Consider the following 23309-nt stretch of genomic DNA (forward strand, 5'->3'; position numbering starts at 1 on the left):
GGCCAGTCTAAGAAGGAATTTGGAGGTGGGGGTGGAGAAAGTCCTGTGAGCAAATGGAATTTAAGTCACAAGGAGCCAGGAAGATGAGGACTCAGCTACATGAGAATCTGGGGTTACAGGCTCCAGGGAAAGGGAACCACACTGCAAAGCATCTGAACTTGGCATGAAAAGGATAATGATGAGAAGAGGAGAAGGAGGAGGAGGAGGAGGGGGGGGGGGAACTTGGGCCTGGGGTGAATGTCAGAGACGGCAGGTTTAGCTAGTAATGGAGAGGGCTTGAGATTTTATTCTGAGGGCCATGAGAAACCTCTGGAGGCCTCTAATCAAGGAGTGGAAGTATTATTTTTTCTTAAAATATATTTATTTTACTTGATGCAGCAGGGAGGAATTGAAAGGGAAATGGGGATGTAGAAAAGACATCTGCAGCACTGCTTCACCACATATGAAAACTGGGATAAGAGGGGAACAATTCCACACAATTCCCAACACCAGATTGTCATATCCCACCCCCTCCATTGGGAGCTTCCTTACTCTTTATCCCTCTGGGAGTATGGACCAAAGATCTTTATGGGGCACAGAAGGGGGTAGGTCTGGCTTCTGTAATTTCTTCTCTGCTGGAAACAGGCTGAGGGTATGGATCAATTTTATTGAGGGGGTTAATGGTTTAGAGTATAGTCTTTATCACATAGGCACAGCCTCTCATCTTCCCTCCATTGGAGTCTAGGAGACATATCAGGACCCCAGTGTCCCTTCATCTTGTCCCTCTCCCTCCTTCCTCATGTGCTGTGTTTCTTATCATAAACCCTTGAGACCACCTGATCCCCTGCTCTTCCAGCACCACTGAGCCCCTCACTGCCCTTTGTGCTTACTCAGCTTGCTCAAGTCACGCACCTGCCTCTACGTGCTTGGCTCCTCCACTTCTTGACATGTGGCATTCCTTCCTGTCCTTTCATGGACCCTCAAATCTCACTTTTTTTTTTTTTTTTTTACCAAGAGGTGCTGCCTCCTGCCTCCTCTAAGTCACTCCCTACCCCTGACTCCCAGCTATCCCCGCTTCCATTTTGCTTCGTGCTTTGGGAGGCCAACTCCAGGAGCAGGGAGCCTGCCAAGTTTCTGGCTCAGTACCTTGAACATATCCCACCACTTAGTAGGGCTCAGAAAAGCTTGCAGAGTACTGAATGCTAGCTGCCCCACAAGAAAGTCAAATGACATAATGTCTGTGGTGGTGCTTTGGGAACTAGACTGCCTTTCACAGGTAGACTTGGACAGTTTGTTTGCTTTCCTAATGCTGCTTCCTCCAGGCTGATTATAGCTGTGGATGACAGATGGCAGAGTCTAAATTCTGGGGAGAGGGAGCCTGAGATTGATTACACTATGATCCTGAGGAGGCCTCCCTTGGCCAAACTGAGGCAGGCAGCTGACATCGCCTTCAGTGGGCAACTGACCATGGTGTGTGTGGGCAGCGTTGGTGCCCCACTCTGGTCACATAGTCCTCCCCCAGTTTCCTCCCTTTCCAGACATAGGACATGTGGCCAAGTGGGTCACTGGACCATGGCTTCTGAGTGATCAGAGAGCTCTTTGGCCCAATTTCCTGCTTAAATGTGCAACTCGGAGATGAGAAATGTCCTCACTTCCTGTGACTAGAGAAAAATAATGAAAAGGGGAAAAAAATGGGGCAAAGTCTGTCACCACAGGAGGTCACGAAAGCTGGAGAGACAAAAAACACACACACATACACACAAACCAAAAAAAAAAGTGAGAATATCAGAAACTTGGATTTAGGGATAGGAGGTGGGTGAGCAGGTAGGGCAGCCTGGGTGAGTAGACAGGGAATGCTTCCTGGTGTTTCCTTTGGGGCTTTCTCCACACACGCCAGCCCTCCCTTCCCCACCACAGCCATCCTCAATGTGGGCTCTGGCTGCATGGTCAGAAGAGGATTTCAGAGAAAGAGGCACAAACAGTGGCACAGTGGCATCTCTTCTAGAAAGGGGAAGCAAAGCAGCCAAGGCCAGCTTCCCCTTCACTGCTGCCCACTCCCCTAGGTCAGGCCCAACCCCCCCCCCCAACTCCCTACCGAGAGCCCCCTGTTTCCTGGAAGCAACACAGGGATGCTGTCTGTCACTCATTAACCCAGAGCTAATAACCCTGTTTATCTACTGTCATCCTACAGGGGCGTCAGGGGAGCCCCACAGCTACCCGGATCCTCCTGGCTCATGCCCAGCCAGGCCCGTTCAGCTGGTGTTTATTGTGTCAGAAGTCCTTTGCCAGGGTGCGGTGAGCACGACACACCCATGTGTGAGTGTGAAACTGGACCCCTGGGAACTTAGAATCTTGTAAAGCCATGCTAAGTTGATAGCAATTTGGTAATAGTCATGACAAGAGACTTGTCATATCAACAGCAGATTTTTGTCAGGTAGTGTTTTTATTTGACATCCACTTATTCATGCCTTCTAAAAAAAGGTTTCATTTATTTTGAATGAGAAAGAGGCAGTGAGACATACACACGGGGGTGGGAAGAGGAGAGAGAGAGAGAGAGAGAGAGAGAGATGGAGAAAGATCAGAGCACAGCCTCTGCTCTGATGTATGATGGTGCTGGGGAGATTGAACACAGAACCTCTTGGATCACAGGCATGAAAGTCTGGTGTGCCATGGCAGGTGATCTCCTTGATCCTTTTATTTTATTTTATTTTGGATAGATAGATATATAGACAGACAGACAGACAGGCAGACAGGTAGGCAGGCAGACAGACATATGCCTGCAGCACAGCTTCACTGCTTGTGAAGCTTGTGAAGGTGGAGACTCGGGCCTTAAACCAGGTTCCTTGTGCATGGCAACATGTGCACTTTATCAGATACACCTGCCTGGCCCCAGTCTCCCTGGTCCTTATTAATACATCCATCAAGGCAGATGCTGTAAGACTAAAATTTGGATACGAGGCTGGGTGGTGGGGCACCTGGTTGAGCGCATGTGATACAATTGCAAGGACCCGGGTTCAAACCCCTGGTCCCCACCTGCAGGGGGAAAACTTTACAGGTGGTGAAGCGGTGTTGCAGGTGTCTCTCTGTCTTTCTTCATCTTTATCACCCCTTCTTCTCTTTTTCGATTTCTGGCAGTCTATATCCAATAAATGGGTAAAGATAATAAATTAAAAAACTTTGGACAGATCTTAAGAAAAAGCTGTATCTTGGAGTGAAATACATTTGCTAGTATGGAAACATGAAGAAAAAAAAATGACTGTGCCAGAGCCTATACCATTCATAACCAGGGAGAGAGAGATTCTCATGTCGGGTAGCATCTTCCTGCCAGCTGGACATGCACTGTGGGGGGTGAACCTGGCAATGATGGGCCGTCGTGCAGAGTTGATTCAGTCGCTTTTGACAACCCAAGCTCAGGGTTGGAAGCAATGGCCTCCGTGGGAGGGTGTGTGCTGCAGAAAGGAGCAAAGATTTCCCTTTCCTCCATGTATCCCCCAGACCTCCATGCCAAGAGTTGGCTGCTCACCTCTTTCCAGTATCCTACCGAGGTACCAGCTTACTAAGTAGATGCACGTGTCAACCCGGCTTTGACCTAGCACGTTATGATTGGGCCCTCCTCAATCGCTATCGAACAGGCCATGGCCAGTGCACCGCTATGTTCCATCGCTGGGGAGCCAGAGATGACCCGAACTGCCCCTGCGGCTACAGACAGACTATGACCCACATAGTCAACGACTGCCACCTCTCCAGATTCAAAGGAGGTCTCGAAACTTTACATCAGGCTCAACCTGATGCTGTTGACTGGCTATGGAAGAAGGGCAAACGCTAGAAGAAGAAGAAGAAGTAGATGCACAGTAGTTGGCAAGGCCACCTCCTGGATATTTGGTCCTGGGGCACCACGTTTAGGGAGCCTCTGGGCTGGTGAGAAGCCTGCCTGCTTACCTCAGTGCTTTACGGTTTGTCTTCTCTGCTGCGCACAATACCTTACTGATGAGGACAGCCATTGCTCTTCAGTGGAAGCACGGAAGCCAGGTTGATGGTCTTTAAGTGGAAATAATAGGACCTGTGAGAGCTCATCTGGGAGGGTGCCTGCTTCATTGTAAACTTGATGCAGATTTGAGCCTGGTCCCGGTTGCACTGGGGTAAGTTTTGGTGCTGTGGTGTCTATCTCCCTTACCCTTGCCCTCTCCCTCTCCTTCCCTTCCCTTTCCCTCTTTCCCTAGAAAAGTCATCTCTGAGTGGTAAATCCCAAGTGAAGACAAAATTAAAGCAATAAATAAATAAATAAATAAATAAAAATGGAAATCAGATAAGTCCATTTTCCTTATTTTTTTATTTTTTATTTTCACCAGGGTTATTGCTGGGGTTGGTGCTTGACAGCATTTTTTTCTTTTATTCTTTTCTTGATAGGGCAGAGAGAAATTGAGAGGGAAAGGGGAAATAGAGAGGGAGAGAGAAAAAGTGACACCTGCAGCCCTGCTTCACTGCTTGTGAAGTTTTACCTCTGCAGGTGGGGCGGGGGGAGGTGGCTTGAACTCAAGTCTTTGTACACAGTGTTGTGTGCACTCAACTGGGTATACCACAGCCCATCTTCAATCAGTCCGCTTTCTAGGCTAAAACCCTTGACTTGTTTCAGAAGCTCTTAGAATGTGTTCAGACTCTTGTCCATCGCCTAACAGACTTTGCATGTCCTGCCTCGATCTCCTCTTCTATGGTTCTGTCCCCAGTTCACGCTATTCCAGTACCCCTGGTTTTCCAAATGTGGTCCTGGAACCAGCAGTTCTGGTATTATATCTGAGAAATTGTTGGAAATATAAACTTGCATTCCTGTCCTAGACCTGCTGGTTCTGAAATCTTGAGGAGGAAGGACAGCAGTCTGTGCTCCCACTAAGTCTGCATGTGATTCTTCTAAGCCATGCTGACACTTGCAGACCACTGTTCTGGGCCTGCTGTCCATCTCAGGCCTCAAGTCACGAAGGTTTGCTCCTTCCCCAGGGCCTTTGCACCAGCTCACTGGCTGTCTGTCTAGCTCACACCCATGCACAGCAACGCTGTGCCATTCAGGTCTCAGCAGACTATCCCTGATTTAGGGTGGGGGGACTCCTAAGCCACCTTATCCCCTCTCTATACCACTATACTTTCTCTCATGCCTTTATGAAAAGAAATGTTTTTCCCTTTGTGAAAAACAATGGCCACATTCCAAAATGACCTTGACTGGTTGATGTGCTTGCTTTTATTTTGTTGCTGCAGGGCCTCATGACTGTGTGGCTCTGCTGCACAGATCTTTTTGTTCCTTCTAATTGCTGATAGAAAGAGATCTAATCTTTTTGTCCCTTCTAATTGCTGATAGGAAGAGATAGAAAGGAGGAGCAAGAGAGGCATAGAGAGGAGAGACCCCCACAGTACAGTTCCACTGTTCATGGCACTTCCCCTTGTGCTAAGCACAGTCCTCCTATGTGGTGGCTGGGGTCCTGAGCCCTGGTACTCACACATGATAATGTGAATTGTCTCCCAGCCCTGATTACTTACTTACTTTTTCTTAAAAAAAAAAAATATATATATATATATATAATTAGATGGATACAGAGAGAAATTGAGGGAGGAGATAGAGAGGGAAAGAGACAAAGAGACACCTGCAGCCCTGCTTCACCACTTGTGAAGCTTTCCCCCTGCAGGTGGGAGCCAGGGGTTTGAACCTGGGTCCTTGTGCACTGTAATGTGTGTGCTTAATCACGTGCACCACAGCCTGTCCCCAAATAGCTCTTACTTCTTAAGTATTTCCTGCCCTCTTCTCCAAAGGGTAATGACCTTGTCTCTTGTACATGCCCCATCCACAGCCCCTAGAAATGTCTGGTTTACAGTAGGTATTTAATACATATTTGGTGGAACACATGACTAATTCCCCAGTGAAGAAATGCACTCTCTAATCTCTATTGTCAACAAGATGAAACCAAACACCCCCTAGCAAAGCAGATCAAGGTCCCCCAGAAAGTCTCAGATCAGGTCCAGAGCTTTCCCTGGGCTTTCTCGAGTCTGTTTCATCCTCATCATCCTTGCACTTAGAGAAATGTCACCCAAACTGCAGACACTCACTTCAGAGCTCTGTCACCTTAATTTTTTCCTTCTGCCACACCAAACTGTCCTCCTATGCTGGCCCAAGTGGCCCTCTGTCCAATGGGGACTGAGCTGTGTTCTGGCTTGGGTGGGATGTCATGGGGGTGAAATAGGGGTGAGGTGGAAGAGATAAGCACCAGACCTCAGGCAGCTCCTAGCGTCATGGGGCAGACAGCTCACAGGTGCACATAGGTGGCAGCATGGAAATGAAATGACTGGTGCATACTTAAGCAGATCAGAGGGTCAGTGACATAGATGGATCACTAGAGGTCTAAGCTCCCAGCCTTCCCTCCTCATCCCTTGGCTCCAGGCCTCCCAGAGTCTCTTTGACCTCATTTAGTATTCTTCCTCTGACTGGCATCAATCCGGCCCAGACAGCCAGGGCAGTGTCTAGGTGTGGTCTTTGCACTCAGAGCAAACTTGCCTCCTGGCCTGGTCATTCCCAGCTGCCAGCCGCCTCCTGAACCCAGGACCGGCTGCCTCGTTTCTGAAACTGCTCTGACCATGCTTCCATTCTAACAATTTCTTCTCTGGAAGCAGATCTGTGCTCCTCTGGTAAGGAAAATTTAGTGGGGGAGGAAGTCCAAGGAGGTGAGAGAGAAAGAGTGTCATATTTCTAGTGGCTGAATCCAGAGCCGGAGGCATCCAGCCCAGCCCTCTCCCCACTGCTCAATCCTTGCCCAGCCCAGAGAGGGGGTGACAGTCCCGGGCCCTTCTAGTCGGTGGTGAAGTCTGAGCTTGGGGCTCCCTCTGCTTGGCTCATGCCCCTGTCCATGTTCCCCAGGTCCCCTGTCTCTTTGCCTCTGCGCCCCAGCAGGGAGGAGCCCTGATGTCTGAGAATCTGCAGACCCTTCCCAAAGGCCCTGCGCACGGCTGAAGAGGAGAAGTAGAAGAGCAGGGGGTCCAGGCTGGCGTTGAGTGAGCTGAACACCACTGCCTGTGCCCGCCACTTGGGGCTCTTCTTGGTGTAGAAGCCCACCAGGTGGGAGACGTTGTAGGGCCCGAAGCACACCAGGAAGTTCAGGAGCGTCACCACGGCCAGCCCCACGGCCCGGCGTCGCCGCTGGGCCCCCACATGTGGCTGGGTGAGCATGATCCACACGAAACGCCAGTAGCAGAAAATGGTGACAAACATGGGGATGAAGAAGAGGACCAGGCAGAGCTCCAGCCTCACGGGGAGCACAACACTCAGCTGAAACTCGGTGAAGTTCTCGTAGCAGGTGATTTCACTCTTGGTGGTGTTCTGGGGTGAATCCAAGTACTGGACGATGATGACGATGGTGCAGTGACCGAATGACATGACCCAGGCCACCACAGCAGCAATGATACCGTACACCGGCTTTCGGGACAGCTTGTACTGCACGGGGAAGGCCACACCCAGGTAGCGTTCAATGCTGATGCCCGCCAGCAACCACGTGCTGCAGTAGATGCTGCTGTAGAAGCCAAATCCCGTCATGGCGCACACAATCTCAGGCAGGTACCAGACCGAGTCGTTGGCCGCCTCAATCATCTTGAAGGGCAGCAGCAGCAGCAGGAGGAGGTCAGCCAGCGTCAGGCTGAGCAGCAGGATGTGGATGGGTGCCGGCTGGGGTTGGCGGACCCGCCCCACGAAGGCCCTCAGGGCCAGCAGGTTGGCTGGGAAGCCCGTGAGGAAGATGAGGATGTAAGCCACGAGGGTCACGATGTTTTCCCAGGAGGGCATGGCTGTGCTGGAAGGAGATGGGGAAGGACAGCGTCAGAACACAGACCCCACTCTGGCCCAGGCTGTGTACATCCTCCCTGGTCTGTGCCTCTTCCCAGACTGAGCTTCCTCCCTCCCTCCCAACACCTGCCAGAACTGCCCAGAGCAATTATTGACTTTGCCTTGGGCGGGATATTAAGCCTCCAGAGGTCTCTGGGGGAGACCAACCCTGGGCTTCTCTAGGGAATTCCCTCTCCAGCTTCCAGCCCTTATCCCTCTTCTCTTGCAAAATCCGGGAAGCTCCTCTTATCAGTTTCCAACTGTCTGCGCGCCCCCCTGCTCACGCACACACTCCAGGAGAGAAAAAGGAAAGAGGAGAGAGCCTTTCTGAGGACAATCCAACCCCCAAAGTCTAGACCCCAAGCAAGCTCTCCCTGGACCCTGCTCCATGCCCAGAGAGCAGGTGCACAACCCCCAGCCCATCCCCTTGCCTGGCTCTCCTCTCCCTTTGCAGAACACAGATTCTCCTCTCTGTCTCCTCCCCATACTTTGGGACTATACTGCAAAGGGGAAGATAGCAAAGCAAAGCAAAGCAGGGGAAGGGAGCTGGGGAGCGGGGAGAAAAGGGGAGTCAGTGCTAAACAAAAAGCTCCCTTGGTAGTCTGTAGTGGGTAGTCGCTGGGTGGGGAAGCCAGACTGTAGTCAGAGGCTCATTTCTCAGTGCGGATCTCACTTCCCACCTATGGGTACCCCCCCACTGCCCACACAGCTGAGTCCCCTCCAGCCCCTCTGAGTCTTCAGTTCCTGTTTCCTTGTAAACCCCCCGCCCCTCCAGCTCCTGTCACTAGGTCTGATCCTTGCATTGCAGTTACTAGCAGACTTCCTCCAGACCCCCAACATTGTATTCTCCCTCCCTGGCCCCCAGCATCACTGCCCAGAGCACAAGCACTAAGTCAGCCACCTTGTCTTGCCTTCCTTCCGGAGAGAGAGATGGATGGCTTCCTGGGATCAGTCCCGAAGGCCCGAGGGCCTGTCTATAAGCTCCTGGGGAAGAGGAACAGAGCTCTAGCCTCTGCCACTGCCCATTTGACACAGGGAAAAAATTGTAAGAAACCTGGCTGGTTAGAAAGCTTTTATATCAGCATGAGTCACGTGAGCAGAGAGAGCGGAAGGTCAGTGAGTGAGAGCTGCCGGGCTCAACCCCAGAGGGAAAGGCAGCTCTGCTTGCCCCTCCAGACCTTCTCACTTCCAAATCTCGATTCTCTGCTTCTGGTCCCTGAGGCTGTTTCAATTCCAGGACTCTTTCTCATTTCCCAAGTCAGCTCATCTCATTGTCTCCTTCCTAGGGAATTTCTTCCATAATTCCACTCATCCTCAGAAAAAAGACTTCCCACTTGCTTTGATTTCTCAATTTACAAAGTTTCTAACTGGCCTTCTGATCTGATATCATCCCCCTTCTCCCCTCAAGATTTTTTTTGCCATCTCACTTAAAACAAATAGTTTTTTTCCCCTAGTCTCTGTCCTGTTCTGGTGGGAACACCATGGGCTATGAAGTCATATAGCTGTAGGTTCCTTCCTTCCTTCCTTCCTTCCTTCCTTCCTTCCTTCCTTCCTTCTTCCTTCCCTCCCTTCTCCCTTATGTTCTCTTTCTCCCTTTCTCACTCTTTCCCTTTCTCTCTTTCTCCCTTTCTTCTATGACCACCAGGATTATCACTGGGGCTCAGTACCTTTGAGGCTCCACTGCTCACATTGGCAATCCCCCCTTTTTATTTCATTTTCATAGAGGTGAGAGACAGAGAGACAGTGGAGGAGAAAGAGAGAAAAAGACACCTGCAGCACTGTCCATCACTCATGAAGTTTTCCCTCTGCAGGTGGGGATGGAGTAGGGGGAGGCTTGAACCTGGATCTTTGCTAGTAGTAACGTGTGCACTCCACTGGGTGTGCCACAGCCCAGCTCCAAATCAATTTTCTGAACTTCTGTTTACTTTTCAATCAAGGCAGGATAGGAATACATGTATCCAGTATTTCTGTGTAGAGGCAGTGAGACGGTACATGTAAAGCACTTGTGCTAGTGCTTAGTACTTAGCACTTAGTGGTAGGCTCATAAGCAGAAGGAGACCCTCTTCTGCTGGACGGCGTTGTAAAAAGTGGGCCACTTGGCCAAATGCCTAGAGGGTCAGGACACAGACATGATGCCTAGCATAGAATGTATCAGGGAAGTCCGGGTGGGGTACCTAGCAGAGTGCACATGTTATCATATGCCCCTGATCTCCACCTCGGGGGGTGGGGTGGGGTGGAGAAGCTTCAGGAACGGTGAAGCAAACAGTGCTATAGGTGTCTCTCTTTCTCCTTCTCTATCTCCCCCTCTAGATTTTTCTCTATCTCTAGCCAATAAATAATAAATAAAATTCAAAAAGAAAAAGAAATAAAAAATAAAAGGAAAAAGAACTAGTGGCTCAAGGTACATACAGGACTCTTGATAGGAGAGTGATGACCACCCTCAGTCCTTGCTATTACTTTTGTTGTTGTTATTATTATTATTTTATTGATACCAGGGTTATTGCTGGGGCTTGGTGCTGGCACTATGAATCTACCAATCCCAGTGGCCATTTTTCTTTCCTTCTTTCTTTCTTTCCTTCCTTTCTCTCTCTTTCTTTCTTTAAATTTCTTTATTTGGGAATTATCTCTCTCTTTCTTTTCTTTCTCTTCTCCTCCTCCTCCTCCTTCTTTTTCTTTTTCTTCTTCTCCTTCTTTATGAGATAGGACAAAGAGAAATTGAGAGGGGAGATGGATGTAGAGAGGGGAAAAGATAGATACACTGCTTATGAAGCTTCCTCCCTACAAGTAGGGGCTGGAGGCTTGAACCTGGGTCTTAGAGCATGGTAACCTGTGTGCTCAACCAGGTACACCAACATGAGGCCCCCTAGTTTGCCTTCTGTAACCTGGATTCTGCTTACAGAGCCTTTATCTATTCCTACAGTTCATATGTACTCCTTATTGTTTGCTCATTCATTCATTCACTCACTCATTCAGTGACTTATTATTCCAGGGTCCAGATCTCTCAGTGTTTCTCTTCAGCTCTCCTTTCTTCTCCATAGAAGAAATTTTGTCATTCCATTTATTTTCTCTGCTGCCTCCCACGGCACAAGTACATTTCCCAAAACAAAACAAAACAAAACAAAACAAAAACAAAAATCAGAACTATGGAAACCATTATCCTTCTGTTGTTCACTGCCACATTCATATGTGTCACTTTGCTTTTATGATTATCTATAAATACCCCAACAGAAATGTATTGGAAAGCAGACACTGAGGAGTGGATCTGTTCCTCTGTCCTCACCTGCCCTCCCCCACACTGCTGCCCGTCTCCTCTCACTGTGTCCTGTCACCTGTGTTGAAAGTGTCCCCGCAAAGCCCTTTCTTGTTTACAGTGGCTAGGAAGGCAGCACAGTAAAGGAAACTCAAACTCCTGATTCACGGTGCCCGCAGATGTCACAAGAAAAGGAAATGCAACCTTGCTAACTGAATGGGCTTTTACACAAGGGGCCTCTTTCACAATTTCTCCAGAGTTCAGCTTTCTCTTGTCATTACCATTACCCAGCCTGTTAGAAGAGGAAGTTAGATCCATGATCTAAAATTATATATAATCACTTTCTCTTCTTCCTTAATTCTTAGTCATCCCAGTTGACCCTAATCTGGGCCACATTCCTATTTTTTTAAAAATATTTGAATTTATTTATGATTGGATAGAGACAGAGATAAGTTGAGAGGGGAGGGAGAAATAGAGAGGGAGAAACATAGAGACATTAGCACTGATTCACTGCTCATGAAGCTTCCCCCTGCATCTGGGGGGGGGCAAGGGTCCTTGCACACTGGGTCCTTGAAAACTAATATGTGCACTTAGGCAGGTGTACCACTGCCCGCCCCACTCTTTTTTTTTTGTTTTTTTTAATAATATCTCTTCTTCCTGAGATTACCAGTGATCTTTACATTAATAAGTTCACTTCTTTCTCCTTCTCCTCCTCCTCTTTCTTTGAAAAGCATTCAGCACAATTTACATGCCCATCCTCATACATTCTCTTTTCATTAACTCTGATATGATTTTCCAGTTTCTGTGCCACTTATTTATTAATGTATTTATGTCTGTATTTATTTTATTGTCATCAGGGTTATTTCTGGGGCTCAGTGCCTGCACAATGAATCCACTGCTCCTGTTAGTCAATGTTTCTTTCTTTCTTTTTCTTTTCTTTTCTTTTCTTTTATAGGACAGGGAGAAATTGAGGGGAGGGGGGTAAAAGGGAGAGAGAGAAAGGGAGACCCTTGCTTCATCACTCATGAAACTTTCCTCCCTGCAAGTGGTGACTGGGGGCTTGAACCCAATCCTTGCATATGGTGATGTGTACTCAACCAGGTGTGCTACCACCTGTCTTCATATAGAGACAGAGAGGTAGAAAGGCATATAGAAAGAACATGAAAGAGACCACAGCACTGAAGCTTCCTTTAGTATGGTGGAGGCTGGGCTAGAACCTGGGTAGAGGACTTGGCAGAGCAGTACACCATCCAAGTGAGCTATTTTGCTAACCAGATTCTTTTTTTTTTTTTTTTTAATGTAATACGGATCCCTGGGCTGTATGCAACTGTGACACTGCTGGGCTGTTTCCCTGAACCAATTTTCTGCTCTTTACTTATTTAAGGAGTGGTAGGGAAAAAGGAGAGAGGTTAAAACAGACACAGAAAATTGAGAGGGGAGAGACATCACAGCACCACTTCGCCATCCACAGGGCTCTCCATTTTTGTTCCCATTTCCATCACTGTGTAATTTCCTTTTCTAGTTCACCTTCCCTCTAAATGGTGGAGTCCCCAAGGACTTGGCTCTAGGTTCTTTCCTATCTTCATTCTATTCTTTTTTTCCCATCCAATTGCATCTGTTTCTGCAATATCATTTGCCACTGCCACAATACCCAATGCTGAATCTCCATCTAAAAAAGTCTCACTTCTGTAAATCAGTTTCAGCAAACAATCCTGCTGAGATCCCAGTTAGGATTGTGCTGGGTCCCCAGATAAGTCTGAGATCATGGATGGAGGAGCTATGTTGAGTCTTCCAATCTATGGACTTGATGTCTCTTGCTTTGTATTTAAGCATTTAATTTTTCCCTGAGGGGTTTTCTAGTGTTTAGCATAGAGGTCATCCACATCCTTCTTTAAATTGCTTCATAAGTGGTTTTGACCCTTTTGCAGGCTTAATTTATTTTATCTTGTGTTGTCTCATTATCTGTTTCTCTCCCAGCATCTTTTTCTGTTCTTCCTTAATGGATGTCTCGATTGATCATAACACACGGATTGTTGGGAGGGCCCTCTTCCTTTGGTGACTAGCCGATGGAGGCAGGGGACTTGACTATCCCTGGGGCTTGGCTTAGAGCCTGGTGCATTCAAGACACTCATTTATGATTTCCTGAATGGTGAGTGAGTGGGTGGTTGAGTGGACAAATTAGAGAAGAAATCAGCCATAGAAAGTTCAGAGCTGTGTCCTCAGAGGCCTCACTTTACCTCCCTCTGGGGTCTGTAGGAACCCAGCTAGTGATCTCTTGTGGATAAGCCACTCCCAGTTCATTTACCAGAAGCCTCAAGGATCTCTATTGATGAGCAGTACTGATAATGTGCCTAATACACTTTCACATATAGGACTCCCCCCCCCCCCCAGCAAACTGGAGGATGGTGTATCAGTAAAACACTCAGGAGTGAAGGGGAATGTGGAGTTCAGAAAGCTTGGCATTCACAGGAAACAAAAAAGCCATTATTCCACTCATTCATTCATTCAGCCAAAATGCACCTGCCTTTTAGCATGTGCTGACATAAACATCAAGGCTCTTGGGCAGAAAGGTAGTCAGGTGCCCCACTCATGGAGAGTGGTAACATTCTTGGGGGAGGCAGGCGGGTAGTAACCAATGGTGGTGAGCATTGGAGCAAGCTAAATGGTGATAATCACTATGGAGGTACTGATGCCAGGCCATGAATGCCAGTGGGTCAGGGCAGCAGATTCATGGGAGAGGTGACATCTGAGAGACACAGCTGAGTGCAGAGAAAGGGCTGCCCTGTCTTAGGTGCCCTCCAGACAGGGAAACTAACATGTGAGGGACAAAACACACCTGTGTGTGGGGGATGGACAGAAGGGCTAAGATGCTAATGCACAGATAAGGCAGGGTGGCTATAGGGGATGGAACCACTTGAGGCCTTCTGACCACAGTCAAGAAACTGGGGTTCCACCTTGCTGTGGGAAGTTACTGGCGGCCATGCGAGTAGAGCACTGTGGTTAGAGCCAGGGTGTGAAGAGACCAGGATGCCTGCTGTGTGAAGACACAGTGGGATGGGGCTGGGAGCAGAGCCGTCACCTGGGAATACACTACAGTCGCTGGGAGAAGGGGAGTAGAGGGGCAGGGGGGCAGGGGTCTGGGGAATACACATTGGCATTGGCGGTGCTCAGTGAGGGCTAGAGAGGCACAAACCTCTCTTCCTCCTTCTTCATCTTCTTATTATTTATGGCCTGATCATATTTACCCATGATGTCCTGAACATAAGACAAATCTATTCCAGCCCACACAGGACCCCAGAACTCCAGCCCAACATTAGCCACCAGCCCTATGATACAAAATACACAGCACTATGCTAAGAGTTTGCAAAAATCAGCTCCCTTAGTCTTCATAATGTGCTGTGAGGTTGACTCACACATCCCTACTTCATAGACAAGGAAACGGGAGTGTTGAGAGGTTGAGTGACTTGCTTCAAGCCCTGCTGGCTGCACATGGGAGCACTGAACTCTGAACTGGGGACTTGGGCAACCTGACTTTGGAGTTTTCAGGATTTAAAACTGGGTGCCCTTACTGTGCTTGCAGGGTCCAGGTAACTCAGTTTCCCTGGCAGCTCCACCCCCAGAAGTTCTATAGATACTACACAGGAGGATACAAGGGCTCAGGCAGGGGTGCTGGCAGTTGTTCAAGGTTGTGTCACTGGCTCCCATAGGGTGTGTCTGTACTCTCGCTCAGCAGTAGCCTTCATTCCTACCTGAAGCCATGAAGCTGTGACCTTCAACCCAGTTTCCTGGGTTCCAGGCAGCTATCAGCCTCTCACATGTTCCACTTCCTGCTCTGCTCCAGGTCCCTGGTGCTGTAATCCCTCACCCCCCCTTTTCAGCCTCCCTACCCCTCCCTAAACCCTTGGGATGCCCAGAGGATGGAAGGGAGACACCAGTCACTGTCATTGTTAATTAAATATACAGTGTCCTTGATCACTTATGGGCAGGACTATTGATAAAGGTCTGGGCTTGACTATGACATGGAACTAATAGCTTAGGGAGAAACCAAGCTTTTTCTCTGGAATGCTGGAGAAGTTGTCTCTCCTCTCTGCTTCTCTGACTCCTCACCCCCTTCTCCATCTGCTGTCCATGCAAAGATGACCTTCAGACCAGGAACAGGAACATAAATTCACACCTCCCACCCCACCCACTCCAGTGGCCCCCTTGTCCCCTTGGCCACCAGGAACACAGCTTCAAACGCAGACTACTGAGTAGTTTTCATGAGCTCAGACTCCGCTGGAGATCAAGGGCAGCTGGGTGGCACCTTGGACAAAGCAGGCCAGGCAGGAGTGGCCCTGGAGGGTTGCAGTGGTGCTGATTCCCTTAGTAAAGATGGCTGTTTTGTCCTCAGGGGCTCCTTGGCCCTATGGAACCTACAAGGGCAAAACTGGATAGATAATCTATGTTCCCTGGCCCAGTCTTCCTCTGCTTTCCTCCTTTCCCACACTACTTTTCCCGCCAACTGTGGCATCACTGGAATTACCAAGGTTTCTCTTGGATTTGTAGAATCTTAAGAAACTCAAATGAGACCATGGCCTCTCAAGGGGTGTGTGTGTGGTAGGGGAGTACTAAATGAGCCTCAGTGGGCAGATAAGGGTGTGTGTGTGTGTGTGGGGGGTATAGTGGCTATTCATGTGGCTTGAGAATGCTTGGAAATTTTCTAAGAGGGGGGAAAGCCCCAGTTTTCTCTATGCAACTTGGGGAGAGTCCAATTTCTGTTTATAAAAAAAAAACAGGAATTAGTTTAAATTAGATTGGGAAATGGTGTTGGAGTTGATGTAATGCTTTACTACAAGCTCGCGGAAAAGTATCTAAGCCAAGAAGCTCTGTGTGTTGAGTCATCTGCTCCTCCTTCCTCCATCAACAGGAGGGTCCAGACTCCAGGCTGTAGGTAGATCTGTGTTGGAAGGTGTTGCTAGGCATCTCTTTACTTAAAAATTAATTATTATTTTTTTAAAAATACATTTTGCTGGGAGTCGGGCTGTAGCACAGTGGGTTAGCGCAGGTGGCACAAAGCACAAGGACTGGCATAAGGATCTCGGTTCGAGCCCCGGCTCCCCACCTGCAGGGGAGTCGCTTCATAGGCGGTGAAGCAGGTCTGCAGGTGTCTATCTTTCTCTCCTCCTCTCTGTCTTCCCCTCCTCTCTCCATTTCTCTCTGTCCTATACAACAACAATAATAACTACAACAATAAAACAACAAGGGCAACAAAAGGGAATAAATAAAAAAAATAAATATTTAAAAAAAATACATTTTGCTTTACTTTAGTGAGAGAGATACAGAGAGGAAGATACAGAGAGAGAGAGAGAGAGAGAGAGAGAGAGAGAGAAAACAAATCATTGCTCAGCTCTGACTTATGGTGGTGCTGGGGACTGAGCTTGGGACTTTGGAGCCTCAGGTGAAAACCTTTTTGCATAACCATTATGTTATCTCCCCAGCCCCTAAACAATTATTTATTTATTATTTATTTATTATTAGGGAATTAATGTTTTACAGTTGACAGTAAATACAATAGTTTGTACATGCACAATATTTCCCAGTTTTCCACATAACCATACAACCCCCACTAGGTCCTCTGTCATCCTTTTCCAGGACCTGAACCCTGCCCCCCATCTACCCCAGAGTCTTTTACTTCAGTGCAATACACCAACTCCAGTCCAAGTTCTGCTTAGTGTTTTCTCTTCTGATCCTGCTTTTCAACTTCTGCCTGTGAGTGAGATCATCCCATATTCATCCTTCTGCTTCTGATTTATTTCATTCAACATGATTTCTTCAAGCTCCATCCAAGATAGGTTGAAAACGGTGAAGTCACCATTTTTTATAGCTGAGTAGTATCCCATCGTGTAGATATACCACAACTTGCTCAGCCACTCATCTGTTGTTGGACCCCTGGGTTGCTTCCAGGTTTTGGCTATTCCAAATTGTGCTGCTATACATAAATCTTTTTGGATTGTTATGTTTGGTTCCTTAGGTAAACAATTATTTCTTTATTGCACATGAGACAGAGAGAAAAGACAAAGCATCACTCTGGCACATGCAGTGGCTGGGATCAAACCAGGAACCTCAGTAATACAAGTCCAATCACTTGAGTTATTTTCAGGGCTTCCTGTGGACCTTTACCGTATCATGATCTGGAGTCACAGTGACTTAGCATCTCATTTGAAGGTCCACTCATACCTCAAGATGTCATGGCCATATAGAAAGTCATAAGTCTTAGGATTCAGGTGGGGACTGCCTGGTTTACCTGGAGACCTGGATCACAGAGGCTCAAGCACTTTGGGGAGTTCTTTTCTCATCTCATGGGAAGAAGCAGGGTGCGTGTAGCCCAAGGGCAGTCCTTAATGATCTGGGCTGCCAGATTTGCCTTTTTTTTTTTTTCTTCTTTGTTGTCTTAACAAGATTTTCTATTCAGTGTGGGAAAATGGGATGAGGGGTGCAGGAGTGTGTTGGGTCTGGTTCTTAAATTGTTTTTCCTTTTTGTTAGCTAGCCAGGCCTCATCAGTACTCAATTCCACCACTCCCAGGTCAACTTTTTTTTTAAAAAAATTTATTTATTTATTTATTTTCCCTTTTGTTGCCCTTGTTGTTGTAGTTATTATTGTTGTTGTTATTGATGTCATCATTGTTAGGTAGGACAGAGAGAATTGGAGAGAGGAGGGGAAGACAGAGAGGGGGAGAGAAAGACAGACAAGACATCTGCAGACCTGCTTCACCGCCTGTGAAGCGACTCCCCTGTAGTTGGGGAGCTGGGGGCTCGAACCGGGATCCTTATGCCGGTCCTTGTGCTTCACACCATGTGCGCTTAACCGGCTGCGCTACCGCCCAACTCCCCTAGGTCAACTTTTTTCATTGACTCTCATAACATATACTAGATAGAGAGATAGAGAGATAGGTAGATAGATAGAGAGACAGACAGACAGAGAGATAGATATACAGACAGACATCAGAACACTGGAGCCTACCTCAGTGTTGTAGTTCTCCCATGCAGTACCAGAATTTAAACCTGGGTCATGTACATGGTGAGGTGAGCTATCTCTCTGACTGTTCTTAATTAAGAAAATAAATGTTATACTACAGAACAGTTTTAGGTTCACAGCAAAACTGAGCAGGAGGCCCAAAGATTTTCCATATTTGTGCCCCATACATACTCATCTTTCCTGCTTAGCAGCACCCCTCCAGACTGATAAACCTATAGTTTGTAGGTACTGCACAGCATAGTCACCCAAATCCATTATTTACTTATTTATTTTTGCTTCTATGTTTATCTCTGTGCCTATGCAGCTCCACCTCTTGGTGCCTACGCAGCTCCACTGCTCCTGATGGCCATTTTCCCTCCCTTTCTGTTTTTCATACCAAATGAAACACTAAGAAAGATAAAAAGGGAGAGACACCTGTAGCACTGCTCCGCCATTCATGGAGCTTCTCCCTTGTAATAAGGTAAGGACTGGGGCTTTGAACCCAGGTCCTCACGCACATGGTAATGTGAGCATTCAGCTGGGTGTGCCATTACCTATTCCCTTTATCCCTTCCTAAATCAAGAAAATTCCAACTTCTCTAGACTCTCTGCCCACCAGGGGGACCTATCAGTTTTCTGTCAGATTTCTTATCAGGTTTTGTTTTGTTTTGTTTTTTAAATCAGGTTCTAATAAGTTTCCTATTAGCTGGCAAGTTCTCTCATGATGCCTTCTGGCTACAAGGGGTATCAGGATAAATGACTATTAACTGGGGATTAGCCCTATTTGGCAAGAAAGAGAAGGGACTGAAATTATAGGCATCTTTTAGCAAACATAAGAAGGAGAAGTACATAATTTTTAAACAATTTATCTATTAGTTTATTGGATAGAAACACAGAGAGAAACTAAGATGAAAGAAGGAAATGGACCAAGAAAGAGAGAGACACTGTAGCAGTGCTTTACCACTCATGAAGCTTCTCCTCAGGGGCTTGAACCTGGGTCCTTGTGCAGTATAATGTGCACACAACTATCTGCCCCACTGCCTGGCCCCAGTTTTTCTTTTCTTTTCTTTTCTTTTCTTTTCTTTTCTTTTCTTTTCTTTTCTTTTCTTTTCTTTTTTTAATATAGACACAGAGAGGCAGAGAGAAAATGAAAGACGCCATTGCACCAGAGCTTCCTTCAATGTGGTGGGGGTTGAGCTCAAACCTGCATACAGCAAAGGAGAGGTATTCACAGATACTAGGAAATGTAATTCTTTTTGTAAAAAAATATTTTACTTATTTATTTTATAGACACAGAAATTCAGAAGGGAGGAGGATACTGAAAGAGAGAGATACCTGCTGCCCTTCTTCACCACTTGTGTAGCTTTCTCCCAGCAGGTGGGGACCAGGGGCTAGAACCTGGGTCCTTGAGCACTGTAATGTGTGTGTACTTAACCAGATGCACCACTGCCTGGCCCTGGAAATGTACTTCTAAGACTAAGGTGTCTGTGGTGATCATGGAAAGGTATGAGATTTCAGAGAGGGTTTTTACACATTGCTTTCACTGAAATCTAATGATGTTATATACTAATCACCCTAAGAGGCAGCTGATGACATTGACATATGTATCTACTTGTGTAAATTGTCACATAAGTCAGAATCCAGACCATCTCCTGAACCCTAAAAGGTTCCTTCCTGCCTATGCTACTTAACAACTCTCCATCCCTGAGGTAGTCACTGTTCCAGCTTCTGCATTTAGGGAGGGCTAGTCATCATCAGAGGCTGGGAGGGAAGAAAGGCTGGACAGAAGGGAACAAGAGGGAAAAGGAATAAGGCCAAATTCATGCTTCCTTTGGGCTGTCATGACTCTCCTTTTCCTCCTTACATCATTCTAATTACATTTTTGAAAATCATCTCTTTTTAAGTGTTGCCAGGGCCTCACAGGACTTCACAACTCTGGGACAACTTTCCAGATAGGAAGAGAAAGAGAGATAGAGATAGATAGTTAGATAGATAGAAGAGAGACCACAGCATCAGAACTCCCCTCAGTCCTATCACACTCCCATGTGCTACACTGGAGACTTGAACCTGGGTCCTGGGAAGGCACTATAGCAGAGAAGCTATCTTATTGGCACCTGAAAACCTTCCCTTAAAACGTTTTATTTTCTTTTCCCATATTTGGGAGCTACTCTCTTCCCTGATTCAGTTCTCTAGTGCTATTTCCAACTCTGACACCATCTCCCCAGAGAATACCTTTAGCCTATCAGCATGTTAGCTGTCAGACTCAGGCAAAAATTACTAGTCATGGGCCCCTTGGAACATACTTAAAATAGACCTCTTAGCTTCTTTCAACATAAAGACCCCAAATCTCATCTTCTATATCCTTACCTTTAGGTTCCTGATTATTATACAATTTGTTCTGTTTTATATCTTAATGATTGTCAGCCAAGTTGAAGATACTACCATGTCAACCTGACTTCCCTGGACAGATTACCTCAAAATGTGTCCTGGAACTCCACCTCCCCAGAACCATGCCCCATTAGAAAGCTAGAAACAGGATGGGAGTATGGATCAACCTGCCAACACCCATGTCCAGAGGAGAAGCAATCACAGAAACCAGACCTTCCACTTTCTGCACCCCATAATGATCTTGGGTCCATACTGCCGGATAAAATAAATAGGAAGGCTTCTAATGGAGGGGATGGGATGTGAAACTCTATTGGTGGGAATTGTGGGAATTGTACCCCTCTTATTCTACAGTCTTGTCTATCATTATTAAATCAATAAAAATGTTTTGTTTTATTTTCTTTATTAGAGGGATAAATGGTTTACAGTCAACAGTAAGATATAGTAGTTGGTACAGGTGTAGCATTTCTCAGTTTTCCACATAACATTTTAACCCATCACCTAGTTCCTCCTTCACCATCATGTTCCAGGACTCTCCCTCTACCACCTGGCCCAGAGTCATTTCCATGGTGCAATACTTTAGTGTTAGCATCAGCTAAAGATGGTGAGCTCTTTGCCATGTGTGTGCCCCAGGTTTGAACCTGGCCCCCACTACATTGAAGCACACATTCGTGTTGTGGTCTCTTTTACTCTCTCAGGCTCTCTAGTGCTCTGTCTCAAAATAATGAATGAATTTATTAAAAACATGAAGGTAGACATTTCAGTTTTCTATGGAGTTGATATAGGCTGTCACTACAATAAACTGGGACTAGATGCCGCTGCACTTAATAGAACAACCCTGAGTCATACCAAACTGGACTTCTATTTCCCTGCCACACCAGAGGTCGTGGTGCATCCCGTGAGTACCCATTCATTGGGGAAACTGACGATCCTTCCTAGCCGACTGAATCCACATGGATCCCAGTCACTTTCAAAGCCAGCAACAAGCAGCTCCTGACAGCTTTCAACCTGACGCTGTTGACTGGCTACGGAAGAAGGGCAAACGCTAGAAGAAGAACCAGAGTAGCCTAAAGAAATGCGGCCCAGGGCAGCCAGAATTGTTGGTGACAGCCACAGGAGGACTTCAGAGACCTGCCCTTCCTTAGTTCTCTGTTCTGCCATTTGAACAGGAGTCCCTGTCCTCATTGTCCCGTTTAGATGCTGGCAGTCTAGTCATCACATCAGTTTTCCTGGCAGAAGCACAGAGAAATAGAAAAGGAAGTTTTCACCCCCTTCTTAATGTAACAGATTTCTTAGAAGTCAGCACTTCTGCTAATAACTCAGTGACAAGAACTGAGTCAAATGACTATGTTGAGCTGCAAGTTGGGAAACAGTCTTTTTTGCTGAATGCAATGTACTGTTAAAAAACAGACTTTTTTTTCTTACTTAATTGAAGAAATTGGAAATCTCTCGCAAACTCCACTTTTGCAACATATACAAACTTTCTCTCCCCTAGTTATGTAACCTTCCAGGGCATCTCTCCCTGTAAAGCTTTGCTTAGGCCCAAGGACATTTATACCTTATTTATATTTTTATCTTAATTTTTTCAAGTAATTTTTATTCGTGATTAATCGTGGTTTACAAGATTGCTGGATTACAAGGTATCGGTCCACACTGCACCCATCACCAAAGTTCTGCCTGCCCATCCTCCCAGCGATACTCATCTCACAATCTAGAGACAGTTTGTTTGCTCCTGTTGTTTTCTGTTTGTCTGTCTTTGCAGGTTCATGTGTATCAGTTCTCTAGATTCCATATGTGAAACCATCTGGAAGTTGTATTTCAACTCTACTTATTTTGCTGAGTATGACCACCTCCTATTCCATTCACTTTGTACGAAAGGGAACAATACTTTTTTATTGCAGAGTAGTATTCCGTGGAGTATATATTCCATAAATTATTTTTTAAAATATTTTTATTTATCAATGATAAATATAAAAGAGAGAGAAAGAACCAGACATCACTCTGGTACATGTGCTTCCGGGGATCAAACTCAAGACCTCATGCTTGAGAGTCCAGTGCTTTATCCACTGTGCCACCTTCTGGACCACATCCCATAACTTCTTTAGCCAGTCATCTGTCTATGGGCATTTAGGCTGCTTCCACTCTTTGAATACTGTGAATAATGCAGTTATGAACATATACCCTTTTGAATTAGTGTTTGCATGAAATTTGAATAAATGCTGAAGAGTGCATACTTCATTTTTTTCTTCTTTAAATTTTGTCAATTTATTATTGGATGGAGACAGAGAATTTGAAAGGGGAGGGGAAGATAGAGAATAACAGAGACAGACACCTGCAGCTCTATTTCCCCACTTGGGAAGCATCCCCCCTGCAGGTGGGGACCATGGGCTTGAACTTGGGTCCTCTTACACTGTAGTGTGTATGTGTGTGTGTGTATGTGTGTGTGTGTGTGCTTAATTACCTGGCCTCTTTTATTTTTTAAAATATTTAATTACTTCCCTTTATTAGTGGCTATTACTACTTTCTTCTAAAATTTTTTTTATTTATAAAAAGGAAACATTGACAAAACCATAGGATAAAAGGGGTACAACTTCACACAATTCTTACCACCAGAACTCCATATTCCATCTCTTCCCCTGATAGCTTTCCTATCCTTTAACCCTCTTTGAGTATGGACCCAAGGTCATTGTGGGATGCAGAAGATTGAAGGTCTGGCTTCTGTAATTGCTTCTCTGCTGAACATGGGTGTTGATACATACTCCCAGCCTCTCTCTCTCTTTCCCTAGTGGGGAAGATAGCTGGAACATAGTCACAAGAGGGCCGTAGCACCTCCATAAATTCTCACATCT

At 46.4% G+C, this 23309-nt stretch overlaps 1 protein-coding gene across 1 annotated transcript; it reads right to left on the bottom strand.

The window, feature by feature from the left end:
* Positions 1-4290: 4290 nt before the first annotated feature.
* On the bottom strand, positions 4291-8889 carry FFAR2 (free fatty acid receptor 2). Its single transcript, XM_007539497.3, has 2 exons — positions 8733-8889; positions 4291-7799 (listed from the first exon to the last, which is right to left on the bottom strand). Exon 2 carries the CDS (start codon positions 7790-7792, stop codon positions 6806-6808), a length of 987 nt encoding a protein of 328 aa, XP_007539559.1. The 5' UTR covers positions 7793-7799; positions 8733-8889; the 3' UTR covers positions 4291-6805.
* Between the last annotated feature and the right edge of the window lie 14420 nt (positions 8890-23309).

Source organism: Erinaceus europaeus, chromosome 2, assembly GCF_950295315.1.
Source record: "Erinaceus europaeus chromosome 2, mEriEur2.1, whole genome shotgun sequence".
Taxonomy (NCBI): Eukaryota; Metazoa; Chordata; class Mammalia; order Eulipotyphla; family Erinaceidae; genus Erinaceus; species Erinaceus europaeus.

What these genes read in the sequence shown, in the direction of transcription:
- FFAR2 (XM_007539497.3), bottom strand. Translation starts at nt 7,792, where the DNA reads ATGCCCTCCTGGGAAAACATCGTGACCCTCGTGGCTTACATCCTCATC.